The 16,045-nt window shown below is 29.4% G+C and overlaps 1 protein-coding gene across 1 annotated transcript; it reads right to left on the minus strand.

Moving 5' to 3' along the window:
* Positions 1-13,801: 13,801 nt before the first annotated feature.
* Positions 13,802-14,716, minus strand: LOC127128962 (albumin-1). The gene is made up of 2 exons (XM_051058308.1): positions 14,599-14,716; positions 13,802-14,445 (listed from the first exon to the last, which is right to left on the minus strand). The coding sequence occupies exons 1-2, from the start codon at positions 14,648-14,650 to the stop codon at positions 13,985-13,987; spliced, it is 513 nt and encodes a 170-aa protein (XP_050914265.1). The 5' UTR covers positions 14,651-14,716; the 3' UTR covers positions 13,802-13,984.
* Positions 14,717-16,045: the final 1,329 nt, after the last annotated feature.

Consider the following 16,045-nt stretch of genomic DNA (forward strand, 5'->3'; position numbering starts at 1 on the left):
CATTAATTGAGGTGGCAGATCTGATGGCCGCGTGTGTAGTGTCCATGATACACTTGAGTCAACATGGAGTAGGAATGGTGATGCAAACCAAAGGCCATGATTAAAACGTTGGAGGAAGATCAAATGGATGGGATGAAGCCAACACATCACTGGAGATAGGGCTCCGGTAATCTTCTCCGGTGGATCTCACCGGACTGGTCCACCACAAAGTTCACTAAAATTCAAGATTTATGCACAGTTTTAAAGAAAAAAATGATGGAGAGCACGAATCTAACCTCTAAATTTCTCAATTCTCACTATATATAGATATACATGGAATTCAAAATTGAGGTGGAAGAACTGAGTTGCTTCGGTTTGACCTCAAAGCAACTCAATCTTGTTTCCTACATTGGTAGGACTTAAGACAACCAAAGATCAAGTAAAATGATATAAAATTGAGGAAGAATCGAAGAAGAGAAAATTCTGAAAAATCACCTTGTGTTTGCAGCAATGAAGCTCGATCTCTCTTCCAAATTGCCTTGCCTTGCTTCTATCAACTTGTAGGAAGTGAATTAGATGTGAAAAGAGCATGGACCCTTGGAGTTTCAATCCCAAAATAGAAGGGGAATTGAAGCTCGATTTCAAGTGAAATATTCAAGGTTATCCTAGCAATGGAGGGTAGGAATGTTGCAGATCAAAGCTGGGGCGAAGGTTCTTCATTTTGAGCATCAAGGCAATGTATTTATAGCATGGCAAGTTGATTTCCACACACTTTCCAATTCTATCAAGAAAAAGCAATGTGGTTTGCATGTTTGCATGGCCGTGTACAAGGCACAAAAAATGATGTGAACAAGTCCAAATTCATGTGCTAATGATGCTAAAACATTAACATGAAGCCATGCATTGTGAATTAAAAAATGACCATGAAAGTTTCCAAATGGGGCCATGCATTACACTCATGCGCAAGTCACTCAAACATAATCCAAATGCAATAATCTTGGACATTTTTGAAAGATAACATGAAGGGGAACAACTTTGATGTTGAGACTTTTTCCATTTGGAGCTTGGATCATGATGAATTTTGAGGTGAAAGTTGGAAGAATCAAACATAGTTGAAAAGTTTCTAAGTTAAAAGTCAAATGACCACTTTTTCCACCTTGAATAACTTTTGCTATGAGCTTTAAATGAAAATGGTTCCTTATTAAAAGTTGTAGCTATTGTAATGATATTAAACTTTATCTCAAATTTGACACCATTTGAATCTTGCATGAAGGAGTTATGGATTTTAGAAGTTGAGGAAAATTGCTTGTTCAATGATGATGGCCCAAAATGAACTATAATGTTTCCTCTTGGTACATTCCCTTGCATGTGGAATTTGACATTTATCAAAGAAAAAAAGTTAGAGAAGACATCTTCAATTTGATCATTAAACTTGGATGGTATTCATATCATAAAAATTGAACAAGTTATAGTTCTTGGAAGTTGACCTTCTATCTAGGGCACAAACAAAATGACCTATCATCTTTCACCATAAAAAATGACTTTCCAAGAAAAATTAGATCTTGATGTCAACATGAAAGTTGTTTTGAATGTCATAAAGAGTAACTTTTATCTTGGAATCATTTTCATATGACAAAACGTATAGGAGATAGGGTCTAGGGAACCCTAGATTTGACTAGTTGACTTTCTCTAGTCAACCTCTTTGAACCAACATGCAAACTTGAATTTCTTTTTCTCTTTGTGGCTCATGAAAAGTCATAAATGCTTGAGATAATGTATAATGGAGTATCCTTTGAGATATTTGACCAATTGTTGAAGAAACTTGCTAAGGAAGTCACACAAGATACCCAGATGAATTAGGGCTTCCAAGACAAACAAGCTTCAAACTCTAGATGAATTCTTGATCAAAGTGTCAAATAAGAACATGGGGATCCATATATGATGCTTAGAACCATAGTGAACTTTTCCTTGATTGATCTCTTTCACCGAGGGTCTCAAACCCTAGATATGGACTTGGTGGGGCACAGATGAATGCACACACTACCTACAAAAGAAATGAAATTACACTAGACATATTTTTGGTATTTTGGTTAATAAACAAATAAAAATAAAGTATGATACAATCAAATATGCATGGTGATCTCTCCCAATGCAAACCCAATGAATGAGGGATGAAGAGGATACCAAGGTGTGATCCCAAAGCCAATGCGAATAATGCGATGGCATGAGGGATCTTAGGGTCAAAATTAGGGTCTTACAACTTCTGCCCAGAAATGTTTAGCCATATCAGTTTCTTGGATCATGGTACGGTCCATTTCTTGTAACGTCCTATTCTTCCTTTATACAACTCCATTTTGTTATGGAGTTCTACAACATGAGAAATCATGGGAAATATCATTTGAATCAAAAAGATTTTCAAAATGTTTATTTTAAAATTCGCCACCATGATCACCTCTGACTTGGACTATTTTACAATTCATTTCTGTTTGCACTAATGAGCAAAAGGTAGAAAACACATAGTGTGAGTCATCCTTGTGTTGACTCATCCTTGTGTTTCAAGAACTTTACCCATGTCCATCGACTGTAGTCATCAACTATGACTAATCCATAATTCTTTCCATTAATAGAAGCAGTTTTCACTGGTCCAAATAAATTAATGTGAAAATTTTCTAATCGTATAGAGGTAGAAACAACAATTTTAGCTTTGAAAGATGTTTTAGAAAACTTGCCTTTTGACATGCTTCATAAAGAGCATCTGAAGCGAACTTCAGTTTGGATAGACCTCTGACTAATTCAAGTTTATTTAGCTGAGAAATACTTCTCATGCTAACATGACCCAAACGTCTATGCCAGACCCATTTCCCCTCATTAACAGACATTAGACATTTTACATTTTGATCTTCAAGATCACAAAGTCTAATTTTATAAATGTTATTTTTTCTCTTTCCGTCAAAAAGGATTGAGCCATCTTTCTGACCAACAACCTTACAAGACTTTTGATTAAAGATGATATCATAACCATTGCCACTAAGTTGGCTAATAAACAATAGGTTATGCATCATACCATTAACTAAAAGAAAATTAGTAATAGAAGGAAGTTTACCGTTACCAATGGTTCTAGAGCCAATGATCTTTCCTTCTGGTTTCCTCCAAAACCAACAAAGCCTTGAGGCTTAAGTTCCAAATCTTGAAACATAGACCTTCTGCCCGTCATGTGTCGCAAACATCCACTGTCCAGGTACCATGATTGGTGTCTCAGCTGAATTATTAAGGATGTCTGCAACATAAATGATTTTATCCTTAGGTACCCATTTTTTGTTAGTTTTCCCAACAACTTTGGGTCTTTTACTAGAAGGATAATCATGAGAGAGTTGTGCATGATACTTAGGTTTCATAACGGAGTTCCTATCCTTAGTATGCTTCTGTGTTTGTGCAAAAATATCAAACTCAGTGCTAGTAGGCACAAAATACACATAGAGATGTTTTGGTTTGGCCTTCTGACTTTCGTCAGGTTTTGTAGTTTTTGTACAACCCAAACCTTTCCTGCCATTTATTCTAAATCCATAGTCAAGGAAGTCATTTTGCTTCTATCTATGCTTTTAGTCAGAAAGTATTGGAATGCTCTGTCATATCTGATGACACAATCAGTACCAGAAGCTTCTGGAGTTATTTCCTCCTCTACTTTTGTAATTTTTCTTTTCAAAGTAGAGTTATTACTTTATAAAGAAAATACTTTTTCGTTTGGAGAGGAAATATCATTCTCAAGCTCTTTTTGAGTTTCAGAAGTAGTTACTTAGACTTGTTTAAGGTCCTCGTATTTGCTTTGAACACTCTGGTACTTTTCCAGCATTTCAGAAAGACAAATTTCAATATCAGACCGAGATAGATTAGAGAATACCTTCAGAATCGGAGTCAGATTCTGATTTTGATAAAACCTTGTCTTTTGGTTCCTCAGAGCTTGTGGGATCAACAGTAGTTGCCATTAGTGCAACATTAGATTTTTCTTTGTCAGAATCTTCTTCTTCAGATTCTGAGCCATCCCAGGTAGCCATCAGCCCCTTCTTGACTTTGGAGAAGTTCTTGTTGGGCCTTCCATCCTTCTTCAGCTTGGGACAATCATTCTTGTAGTGGTCTGTTTCCTTGCACTTGAAATATAAAACTTCTTTTCCAGAAGTTTGCTTATTTTGACCAGATGGGGATTCAAAGCGACCAACAATCCTTCTGAGTCATTTGAATTTCCCTTGACCATTTTTCCTGTGTTTCCAGAGTTTGTTGACTCTCTTTGAGATTAGAGATAACTCATCATCATCTTCTGAGTCTTCATCATATCCTTCTAATTCTTCCTCAGCTTGATATGCTATAGTCTTCTCAGGCTTGGATTTTAGAGCTACATATTTACCTCTCTTCTAAGGTTCATCTTCTTCTAGCTCAATCTCGTAACTTCTTAAAGAACTAACAAGTTCTTCAAGACTGATGTTGTTGAGATCCTTATCCAGCTTCAATGTAGTTATCTTAGGTCTCCATTTTTGGGAAGACTTCTAATAATTTTCTTGACATGATAAGTTGTAGAATACTCTTTGTCCAGAACCTTAAGCCATGTGACAAACATATGAAACCTTGAGAACATAGTCTCAACTTTTTCATCATCTTTCATTTTGAAAGCCTCATATTTCTAGATTAAGGCCAAGGCCTTTGTCTCATTTACTTGAGCGTTTCCCTCATGAGTTATTATTAGTGAGTCAAAAATGAATTTAGCAAAATCTTTGTTTGTTATCTTCCCATACTCCGTTTAAGAGATAGCATTAAGCAATATGGTTCTTACCTTTTGATGATTTTTGAAGTCTTTCTTTTGTTGATCAGACATAACACTCCTTGCTAAAGTATTTCCTTTAGCATTTACTGGGTGAAAGTAGCCTTCGACTACAAGATCCTAGAGATCAACATCATAACCAAGAAAGAAACTTTTTATTTCGTCTTTCCAGTAGTCAAATTTTTCACCATCATAAATAGGTGGTTTAGCATTGTAATGATCTTTATCATTACTACTAACAACGTTAGAAGAAACCATTGTTTCTCATACAACGCGATCGGTATTGAACATTGTGAGGTGTGAGGTGTTGATAGTTTTTTTTTATCACAATCAGAACCAGAGCTCTGATACCAATTAAAGGTGTGAAAAACACAAGAAAGGGAGGGGGTTTGAATTGGGTTTTACAAGCAAAAGATTTTTCCAAAATAAAAACACCATTAATAAGTTAATAACAAAAGAGATAAAAACACAATGATTTTTATCCTGGTTCACTTAAAACTAAAAGCTAATCCAGTCCACCCGCCAAGGTGATTTTCCTTAGACACAAGAACTTAATCCACTATAATCAACAGATTAAAATAAACCCAAAGAATAACCTTCTTTGTATTCTTAAGGATCCAACTAAACCTTAGTCTCCTTAAAGACTCACAAAGAACCACTTTCTTTGTCTTCTCAAGGATAACCTCCTTAAGGAATCAAACAAATAGTTTAAATAATAGTTTGCGTGTTACAAGATGCTTCTACACAAGTAGATTTATACAAATGAATAATAAATACTTAAAGAACATTGTATACAAAAGATGATAGTTTTTCACAAAGAAAAATAGCTTGTCCAAATACTCGTGCATATCAACTTTTTCTTCAATCTACAATGCATGCTTATATAGTGAAACATGTGATCGTTGAAGGTCAAAATGGGGAAAGCTCCTTGAGCGAATGTCCACTGTTGGATGCTAAAGGAATGATACCATGTACTGTCCTTTCGCCCACAAACTCAGTGGCAGGTGTGATGAATAGTACAATCATTGCCCACAAAATCAGGTAGTGGAAAGGTTGTTCGATTTGTACTATGTACTATTTGATCACGTTCCTCTTTGATCTTATCTTTCAAATTCATTGGATTCTAATAAAAGATGATTGACGCATGAAGTGAAGAAGTGGAGAGCTAGATTAAGAAACTTCAGAACCTTGGGTCAGAACCTTGACATCGTCAATACCCTGTCTTGAGTTCTTCAGTGTCTTCAAAATCTTTAGAGTCTTCATAATCCTCAGTCAGAACCTTGACAACTTCAATAGTTCATCTTGAGATCTTCATAATCTTCAGCTACATAACACAACTTCAGAAGCTTGCCATTCTTCAGAATTTTGGTGATCAGAGTCACGTCTAGAAGCAAAAACTGAGTTAACATTGCAGCAACAATATTGAGTCTCCTCAGAAGCTTCTGATGGGTGAAATAACACAGAAGCAGAAAGAACATTGCTGCAACAATATTGACGCCTTTCAGAACTTCTAATTGCAGCACAAAAGCGGATTTGGAACGCAAAGTTCAGAAATTGATGATGTTGCACATCATATGATCAAAATCAAAACTGATTGTTAAATCTACACAATAACAAACCATTATGGTACCAAAATTGTTCTCACACAAATACAACATTGTTATTATCAAAACTCAAGGTATAGATGCAGAATCAAATCTTGTTCTAACAAGTTCAACGATGGAAGGAGGGTGGTTGTGATTTGTTGTTGCAAACAGAGGGAGTGATTTCGAAGTGGTGTTGTTTTGTGGTGTCAAGGAAGGAAATGAGGTGATGGAAAGTAGAAAGTGTTTGGACGTGAGTGGATTGCTGAAAGTGTATTGTACAATAGTGGGTGAATTCACGTGAATGATTATTTTGTGGTAATTTGATTTGGTTTGATGATAAAAGGTGAGGTTGGCATGAGAATATGGTTGGTTAAAGGTTGAACAGTGAAGAAGAGGATGTAGTGGTGAGATTGAAAGAAGATTTATGATATGTTGGTGGAAGGGTATTGAGCTTCACGAACAGAAAAGCTAAATGAGGAAGTGAGAGGGTTCTCTCTCTCTCTCACTCTTTTTAGTTTTTTTTTACTTTTTCATTTCCATTTTGGTAATAATGAAACAAGAGACGTAAGCGGCAACCGGGTTTCACAAATAGCCAATTAGTTAACTTATAAAGTACACACTTAGGATTTTCATATTTTAATTTTGTCAAAAATATCCCTAGATATTTCGTGTAATAAAAAATAAGTCTTTAAATAATGAAATAGAAATCACATCTTTTTAAATAAAAATAAATAAATTAAACTCAATTAATTTATTTATCTCTATTTATTTTTCTTTGATTATTTGATTAAAAATAAAATAAAAAGGAATTAAAATGAATAAAAATCGAAGACATAAATATGCGAATAAATAAATTAAAATAATCTACGCGAAAGATAGTTCGATAAAACAGATAGTCGCGGATCAAATCTTGCAGTTAAAAATTTCTGGATGAAAAGATTCACACTGATCAAAATATGAACGTGCACGAATGCGAAAAATAAAAATGAGCGCACCATATTAAACTATGTGTAATGTAGATCAATAAAACAAATACTTGCAAGGTCAAACCAAAAAATATTATTCATTGATTTTACGCTCAATTTAGGAATCGATTCAATCGGTCTGTCTCTAAAACAAAAATTTTATGTTGGACAAAACAAAATAAAGTTCGTTGTCTGAAAATATAAAATGCATGGATAAAATTAGGATATAACACTATCAAGCTTATCTCAGAATCTATTAATATTTTGGCATCATTATGCTGCGATTTTTCTCGGCGTTAAAGAGTTTCTCTTTAGAAAATGATGAGTTCAAATATGTCATAAGTTTACAGAGGAGAATGCTTGTGTTGATTATCTAAAAAAATATAAGGCTGGTAATGATGTGACGTGCTGATATTTTGTGGAACCTCCCAGAGGAATCATCACTTTTCTGCTTGTTGATGCTAGTGAGATTTTATTTTTTAGATAATTTTTTACTTTTTTTTCCTTTTCTTGTACAAAAAATAAAATATGAGGACAATTTTTTTAAATGGAAAATTAATACTAATATTAAATTAAATATTATTTTTGAGTTACTTTTTTAATATATATATATATATATAGTTTAATTTTTTTATGATCAATTATTTTTATTTACACTTTATATATGTTATATTAATATAATTAATATATTTATTTTTTTATTACCATTCCATATATTTTTTTCTTGCTCCGTCACTAATCCCGTCATTGACCCTTGTTCAAGATTATACTCCATAAGTCTAGTCCTAAGTGTTAATATAATATTGATATTAGTACAATAATCGATAATGAGATAACATGATGATGAGAAATTATACTTGTTTGGGCACAACCCCAAATAAATATTGTATAGGCACATGATATAAATAAATTAAAATGAAAAAGATTAAAATAATGATGAATGATTTGACTTAATTACTTCTTGTAAAAAAATTTATGCGTTAGTCCCCACATCACTTAAATTTGTGATTGTGAAAGTCACTTAAATTTTCTCATTGTGGCTATAAAAAAAAATTATTTGTGTGTGAGTGCCAAAATCACTTAAATTTGTGATTGTGAAAATCACTTAAATTTTTTCATAGTGGTTATAAAAGAGTAGAAGCCCACATTACATCAAATTTTACCATGATGCTGAAATTTGTTGATGTACTGGGCGATAATGAGATGACATTAATAGTGGTTAGCCAACCATCACACCAATTTTTTGTTAGAAGAACCACATATATACTTAATCCTAACCTAACCCTGTAGGAATATTTAAGTCCAAATCATCCTACATTTTTAATGAATATCAAACGGGTTATTTATGTGTTTAACCATTTATACACTACCCTTTTAATGAAACTCAATTACTAAAAAAAACTCAATGTTTCTGTTGGACAAGTAAAATGGCATGAAACATCTTGTTTTTACCTCAATAATTATATAACTTCTGTGAGATATTGGATCGAACTCTAGTATGGTCGAATAATAGTTTCTTGGTTCGACAATTCGACATGATCATTAGTATATCGTCGAAGTATGTTCATATGTTGTAGTCAAAATATACTAGGATTGTTAGCATGTCGAATTGGGTCGGTTTGTTATGCCTAATTGTTTAAGTTAACTTATTCTCTAAGTTAGCTTGTGTAATGAGTTTGTGTGTAAAAACCCATTAGGTTAGTGTGTTAGTTTTCTTATAAATAGAATACTAGTCTCTCATCATTATATAAGTCAAATCCTAATTAGAGTGAGATAAGTTATTTGCTATTCTGTAACACTTGTAATCTTGTTTCAAAGAGAAAGTAAAGAATAGCAGTTTATAACTAATTGTGTTCTTTTTATTTTTCTTCCTTTATACTCTTGTGGGTTTCTTACCGATTAAGAAACCAATTATACTTTATAATTTCGGCATCGTTTTCACAACAACTCCAATCCCTTTTTAATCGAAGAAGGTTAGTAGAGAAGATGATATTCCAATATTTTAAATACAATTTCAATCCCTTTTGTTGTTGATATTAGTTAAAATGTTAGGAAATAAAATTATATTCAATTAATAATATGTAAATAAAAATTAGAGCATACTATTATTTTAGAGAATAAATAAGAACAACAATGCGTATCTGGTAAGATTGGCGAAACTGTCGTTGAGAAAAGTGAACACGAGAGGATTACTAACCTCTTTATCGTCTAGGGTTTTCAAAATATGATAATCGTTTAATGAATCAAATAATTCATCTAATTAGTATTTGATAACAATCGACCATAATATAATTTATTAATAATTAATCATGTCAATTCACATTTGATTAATTAAATAATTAACCTAACGATCTTCAACTTGGATGATAATAATTAATTATTAAAAACATTATTTTTAATTTAGAATATCAATAATAGTCAAAAACACTAACCAACCAAAAGATATGTAAGCTTCAACATTGTGGAATGACTCAAGCATATGAATATACTAATGATAACCTTCCATTAGCTCAAAACATCAAAGACTTACTCATATGTATAAATCTATGGTTATTGATTATACTCATGAGTTTTTTAAATTAAAGAGTGTAGAATATTCACATAGGTCTAAGACTAGTAGTTACATATAGACATTTCCTATTAAGAAAGTAATTGCATTTAATCATACTTTCATAACACTATATCATATTCTATAGAACTATTCATATTATACTTGTACTTTCGTATATATGAATGTAAAAGTGTGGATTTTCAATATATAATTACACAATATTATTGAATGCTAATAAATTATTGTATCTTTTTAATATCGATCTAAACACCAAATTATGATGCTTTTTGAGATTAAGAGAATTTATATCTCAGTATAATAGAATAAGACTTAAAATTATGGTATATTTTGAAGTATTTTTAGAATATGTCATATTTTTTAGTGGATGCAAAAATATATGAGAATAGTAATAAAAAATAAATTTTATGATTGTGTACACATGCATTCACACTAATCTAACATGTATAAAAATGTTAGAGACACTACTATTAAATACTCTGATTTTACAATAGGATACTAATTTTATTTTTAATGCAAAATTATACAAACTCAACCACATATTTTGCACGTAAATATAATATATCATTATTTAGATAATTTGACATGAAAGAGTATTGGGGTCATTTAAAAGATTTATCATCATTTGAGTGAGATCAAATTTATGTAATTTTAAATATTGGATTATATACAACATCTTAATAAGTCACTCAAAACTCAATTGCTACAAACATAACTACAAGCATGTTATATTATACACAACGGAAAAATATGAAACTTTAATTTAATTAATATTAAGGATATAACACAGAAAAATATGAAACTTTAATTTAATTAATATTAAGGATATAAAACAAGTAGTCGTAAATTTTTATCAATAAGATAAGACTATAATATCTTCAATATAAATCTCCATAAAATAATATTACATTAAATAAATGATATTTTATTCTCATTTCTATAATATCTTCAAATAACATCGCCCTAATAGAATATGTCCATGACTTACCTAATACAAAGATAATTGAAATTCATTTTAATAAAAAAATATGAAAAAATTAAATTATTGGATTTCATAAAATATTACACGTCTTTAAAATAGTTTTGTATTTCTCAAATAATAGTTTCAACAATATTAAATAAAAATATAAAAAATGTACAAATACTGTCATCAAAAAAATTCTAATACTTGGTATTTGAACCATAATTAACATAATCATAAATAACAATTACATGGAATAAAAATTATATTAATAATAACATACCAATAAGATATTTAATTATTTTATTATAATTAAAATGAATTTAATTATTTTATTATAATTAAAATAAATTTAATTATTTTACTAAATAAGATTTGAACAATTCTACCCACAATAGGTGAATTACAAGCATGAAAATTAAGATGGATTATATTTGATTTAAAATAGAAAAAAAAGCATATAATTGTATCACGATATGTGAAATTACGATTATACAAAATAAAACTGATTATCTAATTATCCAGAATAAAACTCTCAAAATAATAAGATTACAAATATTTTCATTAAAATATAATTTTATTTATTTATTTATTTGAGTATATAACAAGAAATCAATTTATAAATATAAAGAGAGAGTTTTTATTTCAGAATATTCTCAAAGAATTTGATATTCATCCTTGCAAATAGAGTCGATGAACATTGACGACTTAAAGAATTTGAGAGACAGTTGTTGAGAGAGTGAAAATTAGAAACACATTTCTCATTATATGCAATTATATAATAATTCACAAGATATTAAAAATAAAATTTCACAAGATTTTCAAAATATATTATTATTTGAGAGAATACTAAGAACTACAATGCGTACCTAGTAAGATCGGAGAAATTGTCATCGAGAAGAGTTAGTACGAAGTATTACTATACCCTCGTTATTGTCTAAGGTTTTCATGATATCTTAATTGTTTAATTGAATAATATTTAAGTAACCGAGTTAGTATGAAGTATTACTACCCTCGTTGTTGTCTAAGGTTTTCATGATATCTTAATTGTTTAATTGAATAATATTTAAGTAACCAAATGGATGAGGGAAAATACTTTTTATTGGGTTTAACTGAATGGTCTAGCGCATCACAATCTATTCAGACACAAAATTCAATCAAATAATTCATATATAATTACTGTTTGATAATAAGTGAACATAATATAATTTATTAGTAATTAATCATGTCAATTCAGATTTAATTAATTAAATAATTAATCTAACATAAATATGAGAGTTCTATAGAAAATACTATATATTTTTTTATATTATATACACCATTATCATTATTATAAAAAAATTTGAGCAAAGTTTAAACTCTATATCTTTATATATGAAAATAAAGAGTTTTATTGTTTGTCTTTAGTTTATTTGTCTAATATGATATAAAAAATATAGAATAGAAAGAATCTAAATTTTTTTTGAGCATTATATTGAAATTATATATCAAATTTTCATTTCTTTTCTTTTTACAATTTATGAATTGAAATAAAAATATTGTTTCATAAATTTTATGAAAATAATAAAGTTAGTAAGTATTTGTTTGTTTAATATATTTTTTATGTTATTTTTTTAAAAAGTATTCTCTTAATTTATTATTAAAAAGTTTTTATTTCAGAAATCAATTCTTAAGCAGATGCAACTTCTACAACATGACAACATTTGGAGCAAGCTGCAGCAGGTGAACTCTTACATGACAACAAATGGGACTAAGCGAGTAGTCCCTTGGAGAAGATTATTGTATGATAACAATGTTAGTTGTGAGGTCTATATGAGAAGAAAAAAAATCATGTGTATTATTATTCTTATATATAAATAAAAAATATTTATGTATTTAAACTAGTTCAATCGGAGTTCAACCTGGATCTAACTTTAAAACCCTGAAATCATAGATTCACTGGATCGATGTCGGATCTGATTTTGAAAACCTTGATAAATTTTATAAAAATAATTTGTATCAAAGTTAAAAGTGATTGTTAAATTAATACATTTTCGTTTGCATTTGTCAAGAGTTGGATCGATAACCTTTAACACTATGTGATATTTCCTTTTGAAAAGTGAAGATGAATTTTGGAAAATTTCATATACGAATATGAATGATATGACACAAAATAAGTTGAAGTGTTAAAATGTGTGCGCTTTTGATTTAATATATTATAAAAGATAGTGGAAAGAGCAAAGAAGAGTATTTTTTGGTCTGAAAATAATATTTTAGTAGCTCTGGAGTGAACTCTTACATCTTCATAAATTGACTTTTAAACTCTATCATCTACTTACACCTGTAGTGGATCGAATGTTTGACTTGTTTCAAAATTAGCGGTGATATTTTTATTCTCTTTTACTGTAATATGATCTATTAAAGGTGAATTTAATTGTTTTGAGATCTATCATGTAAGTATTGATGAGATTTTTTAGTAGCTACGATTTATTTTTGGATGATCCCCTCCACATTAAGGTTGTTTGTTTGTTTATATTATTTGTTGTTCTTCGTTATATTTTGTTTATCTTTATCTTGACAGGTCCAATGCTTTCTGGATATTTTTATTATGAATTTTTTTTATATATATTATATTTACTATTAAAAAGAATGAAAGAATAGAAAACAAAAAATGATACTGAAATAAAATAGGATTCAATATATCACACGTTACATGTAATGTAAGCGAGAATAGAATTGGTTTACATCTTTATAATAGAATTTTTTTATTCCCTCTTATAATGTGAAGATTCATGATCTATAGACAAATCAAATTAACAAATAGTACATTTAAGGATTATAAATAGAGAATCTTCACATTATAAAGGAAATAAAAAAATTTATTTTACAGGAATGTAAATCAAATATCATTTGTATTACAGGAGAATATCGAATATTTAACCCAATAAAATATCATTTAAAAAGTAACCACACATATATTATATATTATAAAGATACGTATTACACAACATCCTCCTCCTGCACATACATCATTTATTTAATTTCATATGGATATCTATGAAATCCAATTGATGAGTTGGAATGAAAGACTGATTATTCAAAGTACTAGATGCATGATCTTTTTTTGTTGGACATTTAAGTGGAAATTTCCATAGCCTTCTTTAGAAAGTCTTTTGCTTTAGAGTTAGAGCTAATATTGAAGAGCTCATTTACTGCAAGCTTAGAGACAATTGCTTTAGAATTAAAGCTAATATTGAAGAGCTCATTTACTGTAAGCTTAGAGCCAACGGTGAAAAAGTGTTGAGCTTTAGTTTTGGAAGAAAAACACCATCCATATTGGATTTGAGAATTAGGGTAACTACCGCAGAAATTTCCATTGCCCTTCTTAACACAATCGCCATGAGATTGACATAAGTAAGGATGTTCTTCAACCATCTTTACAATTGATTTACCACGAATTGGATCGATACACTGACCCGCAACTAGTATCCATGGAATACACCGACAATCATCTGGTGAGCCGCATGGTGGAATCTGAAATGGCGAACATAAACCCCAACAACGCGAAGCTTCTACCTTCTTCATAGAAAATATTACTTCAAAAGACAAGGTGTACAAAAATAGTTAGGACTTAATAATTTAGTAATATAAAGCAGATAGTGTTCAATTTCTCATGATAAGTTCTAAAACACAAATTAAAATGCATGGTATTTATAAATGTTGATGTGAAAGATGTTCAATATACATACAAATTGTGGCAAGCATCAAGAGAGCCAAAGGAGCAAGCTTAACGTATGCCATTGTTGAATCGAAAGAAATAAGCTACAAGAGTATTGGTTTTTAATTATGAACTTAGCTTTGTGTTACATTATGATTCTTTGCATGTAACAATTTATAGAAACATGATAATACTAAAGACAATAATGTCCCTGTCTATGGTGGGTTGATGGTGATGTTTAGTATTTAATAAAGATATGGCTAATGAATCCATCCTATTTATTCTTTATACTGTCAATAACTTTGCCACAAATAGATTTCAAGATAAAACATAGTTTAGTTATATTCCATCATACTTTCTAAAGAAAATAGCAATGTATATGTTCATATGTATTTTTAACGAATCATGAGTTTAAATAGTCTATGAAATTAATTCGAAATTTTTCTCAAATAATTTGTACAAACCACATGTATAAGAAAGTATATGTGTGAAATGATTGTAAATTTCTGTACACAGACACTAGTACACAAAGAATATTAGAATTATTGATATAATACCTATTTTATTAAAAAAATATATAAAATTTATAAACAATGACAATTTTATAATTAAAATAAAAATTTTAATTTTACTATTAATCATTAATACTCCATTTTTGAAAAAATTAGTGTTTAATATACATTACTTTTATTAGAAATAAATGTTTTAATGTAACATACATACTTTTAAGAAAATAAGTATAAAATAATAAAATAATTAAACTATATATATATATATATATATATATATATATATATATATATATATATATATATATATATATATATATATATATTCCTGCATTTAAAAATATTAAATATGATACTAAAATTTAATTTTGTATTTAATTTGATTTAGAAATATTATATACATAATAAATAAATAATTAAAATTATATACACAATAAATAAATAATTAAAATTTCTGCTAAAATTTAGAAAAGTTCGCTTATAAAATATATTAGGATTTCACTACCATGGCATCTTCTCTCTCAATTCTTCTCTCAATCAATTAAGTTTGAAAAATTTTCTAAAAAATATTCTCTATGTTAATTTTGAATAATAAAAAATGTAATCTCTTTCTTTTAGGTTTCAATCGAATTAGAATCGGTGTTTCCTTCTGCTTGTCACATGCCGCCGTGTCAAGATCCTTGTGGTATGTCCTTTGACTTATAAGTATTTTTCTTAAACCCTCACTCTAATTTAGTTAGTTTTGTTTAATTTGTGTTCTTTGGAAATAAAATTTCATATCACTTTGATTCAAAATTATAACTCTATTATTTGATATTGAATATGTTATTTGATACTTGACTTCTATGTATTGTTTGTTGTGATTAGTTCTTAAGTAAGGATAACATATTTTGATTTTCAACAACGTGTATTTTACTAATTTGAAATCGATTTGTCATGGATTGTGATAATTATTTTATTTTGATTTAC

The sequence above is a fragment of the Lathyrus oleraceus genome, chromosome 3 (genome assembly GCF_024323335.1).
Source record: "Lathyrus oleraceus cultivar Zhongwan6 chromosome 3, CAAS_Psat_ZW6_1.0, whole genome shotgun sequence".
NCBI classification, from domain to species: Eukaryota; Viridiplantae; Streptophyta; class Magnoliopsida; order Fabales; family Fabaceae; genus Lathyrus; species Lathyrus oleraceus.